Source organism: Pseudochaenichthys georgianus, chromosome 11, assembly GCF_902827115.2.
Source record: "Pseudochaenichthys georgianus chromosome 11, fPseGeo1.2, whole genome shotgun sequence".
Classification (NCBI taxonomy): Eukaryota; Metazoa; Chordata; class Actinopteri; order Perciformes; family Channichthyidae; genus Pseudochaenichthys; species Pseudochaenichthys georgianus.
In genome coordinates, this window is record NC_047513.1 from 31,205,904 (window position 1) to 31,217,995 (window position 12,092).

A 12,092-nucleotide genomic window follows, 5' to 3' on the forward strand; every position below is an offset into this window, starting at 1 on the left:
AGCAGTGAGCTCTGTGAAGAGAAGAGTGTCTACTCAGCAGAAACTCAGCTAAAGGTTGCTTAAATTAAACGCCATATCATGTTCCAAACCACATCAAGGATTATTTCTGAAACAGTATGGAGCTCAAATGCTTTCTCTCTCTCAGGTTTACCACAAGGTGAGTTCCTTTTTGTTTCCTGCTTTTTTACACATACTCTCTCCAGTACAGGTTAGCTCTGAGTGTTAGCGATGCTAATGTAAACAAAGACCAGATTACATCCAAAACAGTCGGGCATTGTTTCTGATAGCAACGTTTCTGATTGGGCCGTTGGTCTACATTTCAGATATTACGTCATATCGGACGCAAATCTGGATCAGCTCCGTTGTTCCCCGTTTTTAGAGATTTGGGTACGGAGGAAAAGAGAGAGGGTTTTATTATCTGACACTTTGTGAGCCTCCTTAAACATCAGGGACATATATTTATGTATAAAATACATCACAAAGTGCATTTTGCGTAATGGGTGACCTTTAACACTGAAGCTGATGATTTATTACCTTATGACGATATCATGAACATCTATTAGAGGTCCATAGTGTGATCCCTTCAAATTACCAGAATTTCCCACCACAGCACAAGTCATGCAGCGATTAGGGCTGGGTTTAGGTAAATCATTTCTGCGTGGGAAGATTTCAAATACTTTATTCACTGTTTTATTGTAGACATCGAAGCTGCGTCGGTCCGTCTGTATTCTCTGAAACACATAACAAGAACAGATTGTCTTTAACGTTAACAATGATGTGCACCACATTCATAGGGAGCTAGCTATTCATTTACAAATTACTTTATCAGAACCCACTGTGCAGTTTACTTAAAGGTGGGGTAGGTAATTTTGGAGAAACCAGCTTGAGTGCGCTAGAATTTGAAAATACACAGCCGGAACAAATCTGCCACTTCCTTCCAGAGCCCCTCCTCCAACACACACGAACTCGCACATGACCAATGAGGGCACGAGGTAAGTTTGTGCACAGATGGAAGGCTGACAGGCAGGTAGGCCATCCAGTTACTTTAGCCGGGCCGGCTCAGATGATTGGTCGTGCTTTTTACAGCGCCACGGCTTCCACAGATGGATTTGTTGTCAAAGCACTTCAGATATTCATTGCTATCGGATGTTAAGAGCATTCCATGGAATATAACAAAAAGTGTATCTCGAGCCGGTTTCTCAAACTTACCTACCCCACCTTTAAGGCTCACCTATTATGCTATATTTTAACAATATATTATAGGGCCATACCTATACACCCGAGCTGCTGCTGACCACGCCCCATTTGGAGCTGCTGGCCACGCTCCTTTGGAGTCCGCATGCGAGCAGTGATAGTAGGCTTGTTTGAGACAAGCAAGACCTGCGCAGACATGCGCAGTTGCGATCAACGTCTTGCTAGTGCGTTGCATGATGGTTAGTCATTTTGTCCGACTTGCTCTGGAGGCTCGCCCACATGAGACTTTGAAATCTCGCGGGACAAAGATGCCCGCAGCCTTGAGAGCAAGGCGAGGCGAGTTGGCGCAGTTGCTCTCCACGAGCTGCGGAAGCGAAATGCTTGATGGGAAACGGCTCGCTGGTATCTCGAGCTGAGCGCTCATTGGTGGTTTTTACCACGTGCTGCTGATGAAACTCTCCAATTGGCTGGCAAAAGTTTGTTGTTGTTTTGTGTCAGTTTTACGTCGCCACATCCATTCCCATTTGTCATCATTGTTCCACAATGTTTATCATCATGAAATTAATATCTATATATTTTATACTATACTGCTTACCGTTTTCATACTTTATATATCTTAGCATATTCATACACACTGTTCATACTGCTCACAGGCTGATATCTAGTGTATTCATACCCCACTGTTTATTCATCATTCAATTCCTTCTATATGTTATTCTGTAGATTGTGTACATTACTTTACACTTCACTGCTTGTTGCACCTGGTTATAAGCTAAACTGCATTTCGTTCTCTCAGTACCTGTAATCTGTGCAATAACAATAAAGTTGAATCTAATCTTGAGCAGGAACACATGTATTTACTTAGTACATATCTGACATTAACGACACAACACAGGTGTGCATTCTTTATAAATGCAAACCGAAGGTGGCGGTATGCACCTTAAAGTTGTTTGCAATCCGCCAAAGACCGAGAGAAGAAGAAGAAGAATGCGAAGAAGAAGATGAAGAAGAAGAAGCCGACTCGGAGCTGTCCGACTTCAGGCGAGCTTTTTGACACCTCCCACGACTGCGATCGGCTACTCTCGTCTACTTTCGAGGCGAGCCGCAATGTGTCTCAAACAAGCCTACTCTCTTCAGCACAAGTGAGCTCTGAGTGTTAGCGATACTTGCTAGTAGGCTTGTTTGAGACAAGCAAGACCTGCGCAGACCTGCGCAGTTGCGATCAACGTCTTGCTAGCGCGTTGCATGATGGTTAGTAATTTTGTCCGACTTGCTCTGGAGGCTCGCCCACATGAGACTTTGAAATCTCGCGGGACAAAGACGCCCGCAGCCTTGAGAGCGAGGCGAGGCGAGTTGGCGCAGTTGCTCTCCACGAGCTGCGGAAGCGAAATGCTTGATGGGAAACGGCTCGCTGGTATCTCGAGCTGAGCGCTCATTGGTGGTTTTTACCACGTGCTGCTGATGAAGCTCTCCAATTGGCTGGCAAAAGTTTGTTGTTGTTTTGTGTCAGTTTTACGTCGCCACATCCATTCCCATTTGTCATCATTGTTCCACAATGTTTATCATCATGAATTTAATATCTATATATTTTATACTATACTGCTTACCGTTTTCATACTTTATATATCTTAGCATATTCATACACACTGTTCATACTGCCCTCAGGCTGATATCTAGTGTATTAATACACACTGTTCATTAGGGTTGGGTACCGAGAACCAACATTTCGATTCCAACGGTATCATTTAGAAATGTGAATTTCGGTTCCGCTTTTCGATTCCTGAGGAAATGTTTCTCGCCGCTCTCCGTAGCCTACTGCATGACTGCAGCGGGGCGGGAAATGTAGCGTTGTACCTACACTTCCTACAGTGTAACCTGAGACCAGGGCCGGCCCGTCGCACTGGCATTATAAATGTTCGCCTAGGGCGCCAGATCTGTGGAGGCGCTGCGCTGACAGCTCTGGGAGAAAAAATAAATGTTTTGACCGTTGGTGCTCATCCTAATTTTCGGCCTTGATGTAACAACATTCATAATTAAGTAAATGTAACACCCTTTTCATCCCGGTTACACTTTTCATTTGCCCTGTACGATGGGCGCTGCAAGGGATGAAAATGGGGGATGTTGGCTTATCTGGCAACCGCAGCTCACGAGGGTGCACTGGAACCGGCGCTGTTGTTATTAGCATCTGGTGCTAGCTGCTCTAACGGAAGAAGAAGAAGATGTTTCTCCAATGATGTGGAGGGAGAGTCCTCTCCAGTCAGACTGAGAGGCTGATAACTTCAGCTCAGTGAGGTAAAGGACTCTCAGTGTTTAGATAGTTCACTTTAGTCTAAGTTATCTCAGTGGGTCTCAAACGTTTTGATCACAATTTATGTAAACACATATTTCCAAGGCACTCCTTTATAATTATTGGGATAAAACAGGTTTGAAATCATTCCAATGTAAACTATAGGACAGTAAACCAGACATATCGTTTTAAACTGGAGAGATACAAAAATATGCATAAATAAAATAGTAAAATAAGATATGAATGAACAACAAAAATAAAATGCATTACATGTAGGCTATTTGTTATTTAATTATTCAAATGTAAACCGATCTTTTTCATATGGGTGTTTGGAGTTGTACCCCCTAGATCTAGTCTCTAGTAATTCTGCGTGTGCACCAGATTGAAGCATTTTACTTCAAAATGTTCAAACATTTCTTCCCGGTATGCCTGAGAGACAGATATGCTTGTTTTTCTCAACAAGAACTGTTTTTAAAAGTTGGACTGTTGTAGCTTCAGGGGTTCTCAGGTTAAAGTTACATAGCAGTGAATATAAACAGACTGATTAATGTGAATATTACTTTAAACTAACCTGTGTAAAAGTTTCTCGAATAAATGTAATTTTTTTGGTGGAAGAAGCATGTATCATTTTTTTACCCTGCCCCTCAAAGAATCGGAATCGAGAACCGTTTGAGTGGATGCAGTGTTTCAAGAAGTACTCAGATGTTATACTTGAGTAAAAGTAAAATACCACACTGTAGGAATACAATTAAAAGCATTCCAAATGATACTTTAGTAAATGTACAAAAGTATAAGCATCAAAATATACTCATTATCCAAAGTAGCCATTGTTGGAATAATACATATATACTGGATTATAATTAGTGATGCATTAATGTGTTCCTCATTTTACTTCTGCCGTTGGTTAAGGATGAAATATCGTTCATTAATTGTAATATTGCTAATCATTATGTTTTAGTTTCTTTCATTTTTGTATTAATAATATGAACCTGAAAACAATAGCCAGTAATTATTAGCATACAATGAGAATACTCATTACTCCAGTACAAGTACCTGATAAATGTACTTCAGAACAGTACTTGAGTAAATGTTGTAGTTATTTATTTATGTTACAGATTTGTGTTTAGGGGTATTTGAGCTTCATTGGAAATGATGTCAGTCGCAAGATTGAACGTACATAGGAGCAGAGGTGGGAGAAATACTCAGAGCTGGTACTTGAGTAAAAGTAGAAGTACACAGATCTGGTAATTGAGTAAAAGTAGAAGTACTCAGATCTGGTACTTGAGTAAAAGTAGAAGTACTCAGATATTGTACTTGAGTAAAAGTAGAAGTACTCAGATCTGGTACTTGAGTAAAAGTAGAAGTACTCAGATGTTGTACTTGAGGTAAAGTAGAAGTACTCAGATCTTGTACTTAGTAAAAGTAGAAGTACTCAGATCTTGTACTTAGTAAATGTAGAAGTACTCAGGTATTGTACTTAAGTAAACGTAGAAGTACTCAGGTCTTGTACTTAAGTAAAAGTAGAAGTACTCAGGTCTTGTACTTTAGTAAAAGTAGAAGTACTCAGATCTTGTACTTAGTAAAAGTAGAAGTACTCAGATCTTGTACTTAGTAAAAGTAGAAGTACTCAGGTATTGTACTTAGTAAAAGTAGAAGTACTCAGATCTTGTACTTAGTAAATGTAGAAGTACTCAGATCTTGTACTTAGTAAAAGTAGAAGTACTCAGGTATTGTACTTAGTAAAAGTAGAAGTACTCAGATCTTGTACTTAGTAAAAGTAGAAGTACTCAGATCTGGTAATTGAGTAAAAGTAGAAGTACTCAGATATTGTACTTGAGTAAAAGTAGAAGTACTCAGATCTGGTACTTGAGTAAAAGTAGAAGTACTCAGATGTTGTACTTGAGGTAAAGTAGAAGTACTCAGATCTTGTACTTAGTAAAAGTAGAAGTACTCAGATCTTGTACTTAGTAAATGTAGAAGTACTCAGGTATTGTACTTAAGTAAACGTAGAAGTACTCAGGTCTTGTACTTAAGTAAAAGTAGAAGTACTCAGGTCTTGTACTTTAGTAAAAGTAGAAGTACTCAGATCTTGTACTTAGTAAAAGTAGAAGTACTCAGATCTTGTACTTAGTAAAAGTAGAAGTACTCAGGTATTGTACTTAGTAAAAGTAGAAGTACTCAGATCTTGTACTTAGTAAATGTAGAAGTACTCAGATCTTGTACTTAGTAAAAGTAGAAGTACTCAGGTATTGTACTTAGTAAAAGTAGAAGTACTCAGATCTTGTACTTAGTAAAAGTAGAAGTACTCAGATCTTGTACTTAGTAAAAGTAGAAGTACTCAGGTATTGTACTTAGTAAAAGTAGAAGTACTCAGATCTTGTACTTAGTAAATGTAGAAGTACCAGAGTGTAGGAATACTCTGTTACAGTAAAAGTCCTGCATTCAAAATGTTCCTCAAGTAACAGTAGAAAAGTATTCTCATCTAAATATAGTGAAAGACAGTAAAAGTAGTCGTTGTGCAGATTGGTCCATTTCAGAATAATATATATGATATGTTTTATAATGATTGATCATGAAAGTGTTCTCAAAGCTGGTGAAGGTGCAGCTAGTCTGAAGTACTTTGTAGACTGCAGGGTAGCTGGTGGATTTACTCCAGGTGGAACTAAAGTCTGATTCAACACTTGATTATATTTACCATCATTCATCTGTAAAGTAACTAAAGGTATTACATACATGTAGTGGAGTAAAAGTACACCACGTACCTCTGAACTGTAGTGGAGTAGAAGTACTAAGTAGCATACAAAATAAATACCCAATTAAAGTACAACTATCTCAAAATGTACTTAAGTACAGTACTTGAATAGTTAGTTACTTTACACCTCTGCATAGGAGCAGGGATTTGTCACATCACAAGAAGTTAGAAAGTGCTTTGAAGTTAAATAAATGTGGAACATATCGACCTCCGTTGGGACAACTACGAGACATGTGTCGGGTAACTTTATAAATGATTGAACAGGAAAAGACACTGGATGATGTTTTAACGAGGGTAAAGGAGAATATGTAATGTGCTACAAACAATACATTTGGAATCTGAATGTTATTGATCAGCCATTACTGAGGTCAAAGCAGATCAATATAACAGGTAATCCCACATACATGGTGCTCTATGGCTTTACCTTCGAGTCAGGCTGACACTCTGATGTCAGGTTTTTCTGACATCGACTAAAATGTCCACATCTCATCCATTAAGTGAAGGAGAAGGGCTCGAGATGTCCCTGGGTTACAAAGAACTCTCAAATGTCTTTTTCAGAGAATAATTGTGATTACAGATAATTACTTTGTTGTCATCAAATGAGAGCAGAGCAGAAATGCCCGACATACTGTAGTTATGTAATCATTTCAACTGGAGTTATGTAATGATTTTTACATTACATTTTACATTGCATTTAGCTGATGCTTTTATCCAAAGCGACTTACAATAAGTACATTCGACCAGGAAGACACAACCTTGAAGAAAACAGAATCATAAAGTACATCAGGTTTCATAGAGCCAAGCATTTCAAGTGCTACTCAACTGGCTATAGATAAGCCAGTCCTTTATTAGTATATAAGTGCTCTGTTAGCAGTTCTTTGTTAGTAATTGTATCGCTCGAGGTGGAGTCGAAAGAGATGAGTTTTCAGTCTGCGCCCGAAGGTGTGTAAGCTATCTGCCGTCCTGATGTCAATGGGGAGCTCATTCCACCATCTTGGAGCCAGGATAGCAAACCCACGTGTTTTTGCTGATGGGAACTTGGGTCCCCTTCGCAGCGAGGGTGCAGCGAGTCGTTTGGTTGATGCAGAGCGGACTGCACGTGCTGGGGTGTACGGTTTAACCATGTCCTGGATGTAGGAAGGGCCAGATCCATTCGCAGCATGGTACGCAAGTACCAGTGTCTTGAAGTGGATTCTAGCAGTTACCGGAAGCCAGTGGAGGGAGCGGAGGAGCGGAGTGGTGTGGGAACATGTAGGAAGGTTGAAGACCAGACGAGCCGCTGCATTCTGGATGAGCTGCAGAGGTCGGATGGCACATGCAGGTCGACCAGCCAGGAGGGAGCTGCAGTAGTCTAGGCGTGAGGTGACGAGAGCCTGGACCAGAACCTGCGTGGCTTTCTGGGTCAGCTGGGGACGCATCCTCCTGATGTTGTAGAGCGTGTATCTGCAGCAGCGGGTTGTAGCAGCGATGTTTGCAGTGAAGGACAGGTTGTTATCTAGGGTCACACCCAGAGTCCTTGCAGTCTGAGTCGGGGAAACAACAGAGGTGCCGATGTTGATAGTCAGGTCAAGAGTGGGACAATCTTTTCCCGGAAGGAAAAGCAGTTCAGTTTTGTCAAGGTTGAGCTTGAGGTGATGAGCGGACATCCACTGAGAGGTGTCAGCTGGACGAGCAGAGATTTAAACTGTGGTGCATGTATTGATTGCGCCAACATGGTTTTTACACTATGTTGTTATTTTCAAAAATGCATTGATTATAGCATCCATTATCATTCTATCTGAGTTCCTATGACAACAATAAAGCAGATTGTTTTTGAGTACAACATGTGCAGGCTAACAGGACTCAGATACACCAGTTACCCAGTTGTTTGTTTACATTTGTTCAAATTTCATATGCATTTCCTCTCCCTTTATGTGCTGCCGATCTACTCTTTGCTCCCGTGGACAAAACACTCAGTATAGTTTCTGCCTGCTGATAGTGTCTGTCAGTTAGCGGTACTTGTCGAGAGCCGGACTGGTTCAATGTTTATTGCAGAACTTATTGAAATGAACTTATTGCACATATTAAACCTGGAACTAACAAAGCTTCAATTATTGCCTATAAAAACAACATTAAATAATCAGTTGCATTCATTTCTCATGGCTCTATCTGCGGCTTTTCCAGAGTCATTTCTCATGAGCACATTTTTCCACAGGCCAACAACAGCTTCAACAAAACTATTTCCCTCAAAGAGAAAACCAAACATGCCCTGCTGTCGTGAGAGAGAAAGTGCAGAAGGAAACATCCATTGAACTCAGGTTGCTGCTCTGTGATGCTAGCTCAGACACTTGGCCTCTCATCAGGGTGCGAGGTCATCAATGTTTGGGCTCAGGCTCTGAGCGGAGGAGACCCTCAGGATGGAGTGAAGGTGCAATATACCGGCGGACCAGATCTAATAGGAATTAGAAATTATCCTGCGGGCCGAAATTAAATCCCCCACGGGCCTAATTTGGCCCCCGAGCCTTGAGTTTGACGCGTGTGCTGTAGAGTAGCAAGCAACAAACTACAAGTAGCACAACATAAGGCAGCACGATGTGCACTGCACTGCTCCTACAGAACCAGAGTAACTGAACTGCTGGAGGGTCAGACAGAGGTCAATTTATATTTTGTTACATTTTATCAGAAATATTACAGTGACTCACTTACCACATATATACAGTATTATCACAAAGGTTTATAGTATACTCAACATAACTATCAAACACGACATGCAATAGAAGGAAGGTTCGTATTACCCAAATCTATGTGGTCATGTTTGACCACATCACCAGTTCTGGCTTCGCTCCACTGGCTTCCTGTCCAGAGTCCATTTTAAGATGTTATTGTTTGTTTTTAAATCTCTTAATGGGCTGGCCCCAGAGTACATCTCCGACCTCTTACAGGTGTACACCCCCTCAAGGGCTTTGAGGTCGGCTGATCAGCTGCTGCTTGTAGTCCCAAAAACAAAGAAAAAGACCAGGGGAGACCGAGCGTCCTCATCGGTAGCCCCCAGGCTCTGAACGACCTGCCCCCTCGTGTTAAATTGTCGCCCACTTTTGAAGCTTTTAAGTCCCGCCTAAAAACCCGCCTCTTTCCCCTCGCTTACCAGTCAGTCTGAGCTATGTCATACCTATTTGTATGCTTTTACTGTCTGTCCATAGCCTTTATGTGCCTTGTATTTATTCTTATAAATATTATATTATATCTTTATATCTATATATCTTTTTGTCGCTGCTTTTAATTGAACTATTCATATTTTAGACTGCACTGTAACTTTTATCCATGTATTTTTCCTTAATGTTTATTTTATTAGCTTTTCTTTTTGAATGCTTAATGTCTTTCATTTTATTTATTTTTGTAAAGCACTTTGAATTGCCTTGCGTTGAAAAGTGCTATATAAATAAACTTGCCTTGCCTTGACTTGCCTTGCCTTATGTGTGCTTTTTTATCTATTCTTATGTGTGCTTTGTATCTATTCGTGTAATATTATATTTTATTATAATGTTATACAAGCGGATACAAGCGGCCGAGATGGGTTTCCTCCGCCGGCTGGCTGGTGTCTCCCTTAGAGATAAGGTGAGAAGTTCGGTCATCAGGGAGGGACTCGGAGTTGAGCCGCTCCTCCTTCGCGTCGAAAGAAGCCAGTTGAGGTGGTTCGGGCACCTAGTTAGGATGCCACCTGGGCGCCTCCCTAGGGAGGTGTTCCAGGCACGTCCAGCTGGGAGGAGACCAAGGGGTAGACCTAGGACCAGGTGGAGGGATTATATCTCTTCGCTGGCCTGGGAGCGCCTTGGGACCCCCCAGAGCTGGTTGATGTCGCCAGGGAAAAGAAAGTTTGGGGCTCTCTGCTGGAACTGCTACCCCCGCGACCCGACCACGGATAAGCGGGAGAAGATGGATGGATGGATGGATAATGTTATGTTCATTGTAAAGCACTTTGGCAAACCCTCTGTTTTTAAACTGTGCTATATAAATAAAGTGGATTGGATGGTCAGCTGGACCTCTTTACCCGTCCATATCATTCAGGAAAATTCTCAAATACATTTCAAAAGGTTGCTAAAAAATGATCTTTGTATTATAAAGTAACATGTAACTGTGCCTGTGGGTATGTATGTATTATTATGTACAGTTATTTGTATTTTTTGTTTGGCCGTATGATGGCTACAATTAAATGAGCATTTTAGTTTTCACTTCAGTGTAAATTGCATGAAATGATGTGCTGTTTTGTTTAGTTTTAGTTTTGTTTTAGTTTTATGTGTGTGAGGATCCCAGGAAGAATAGCCAATGCTCATGCTAGTGCTAATGGGGATCCTAATAAAGAATAAGAGTCTTAGGTATAACAGAAATAAGGAAACGATATGTTGCCGTGTGATTAGCCTGGGTGAGCCGGAGCAACATCATCTCTGCACACAAGGTAATGGTCCATCACTCTGCAGGATCTCTTCACACACACTGACTGTTTGCCACGTCCTTCAATGCAAGGTAAGCATCAGTCACTCTGAGAGACACTCGGATAACAACATAAACAACACATTGCAGGCTGAATACAACTACATGGCAATATAGGAGGCAAACAAATGCATAAAGGAAACCAGAAGCAGGATGTTCTGTCATTTTAAAGCCAGGGTTTTCAATGTTGTTCAGGCTAAGGACCACTTATGGCGCGTTTCCACTGCAGGGTGTTAGAAATTAAAATCAATGTTGATATGGCATAATTTGAATTAAATACACTGTATTTAATTTAAATCTGTTTTATTCTAAAAACCGAAGATTCACACATGACTTCCGGTAGTGAATTTCGTCATTTCCGGTTAGCATTAGCATGTGGCGAAATGCTACGTTTTCAAAACTGTGAATTGAAGGTGAAATGACATGTGATGTTGTACAGTACTAAACACACTGTTTTTAACACTCATTTATTGATGCTGAAATAACGTGATGTAATTTAGCAACAGAAAAAGGCAGGAATTGCATTGGACCCGCCCCCCGTCGACGCCGGCCAATAGAAGAAGACTACAGTGGACTACCCGTGAGACACAGAAAGGATCGGCCTCTTTTTCCTGACCTCGGCGGACCGGAAGCGGGGAGAGAGCCTCCAGCTTGCAATTGCATTGTACACCACCGCATCTTTTGAGAAATGGCACCATTTTGAAAAATGGCAAGATTAAATCAAATTGCATCCATGTTGTACACATCATAAAGCTTAAAGTGGCAGCTAAAGAATTAACACAGCAGCAGGTCTGTTCAATTCATGCTCATGAAGCTTCATGTGTGCGGATCTGAAGGGACTGAACATTTGTAGCCTGTCCACCTATCAGTTTTGCAAACATTAAGAGGGAGGAGCATTTATATTGCATCCACTTCATCTGCAACGAAAAACGCCAACGCAATTTCCGCCATTGCAAACCCAGCCAGTCAAGCCGACTCCAAGTCCGAGCTGTCCGACTTAAGACGAGCTTTTTGACACCTCCCCCGGCTGCGATCGGCTACTCTCGTCTACTTTCGAGGCGAGCCGCAATGTGTCTCAAACAAGCCTAGTGTAAACAAACACCATATTACGTCCAAGACACGTTGCATTGTTTCTGATAGGACCGCGGGAGTAAAACCAGCCCACATTTTAGTAATGTCGTCATGACGCAGCAAATCTGGATCGACTCCGTTGTACCCCCGTTTTTAGAGATGTGGGTACGGAGGAAAAGATAGAGGGTTTTATATTCTGACACTTTGTGAGTTCCCTGACATACTGGGGACACATATTTATGTATAACAGACATCAAAAAGTGCATTTGAGTTCTGAGAATAATCTCTGAATTCTGAATATAATCTCAATTCAAAGATGTT

At 41.2% G+C, this 12,092-nt stretch overlaps 1 protein-coding gene across 4 annotated transcripts in view; it reads right to left on the reverse strand.

Moving 5' to 3' along the window:
• Window positions 1–12,092, reverse strand: part of LOC117455297 (CMP-N-acetylneuraminate-beta-galactosamide-alpha-2,3-sialyltransferase 2-like) — a 71,211-nt gene that overhangs the window by 15,965 nt on the left and 43,154 nt on the right. For 3 of the 4 annotated variants that reach the window (XM_034094741.2, XM_034094740.2, XM_034094739.2), the window contains exon 3: window positions 535–731. In XM_034094741.2, the coding sequence (XP_033950632.1) occupies window positions 535–731 (197 nt within the window). The remainder of the gene's footprint in view (window positions 1–534; window positions 732–12,092) is intronic. The other variant, XM_034094743.2, reaches the window with a different exon arrangement.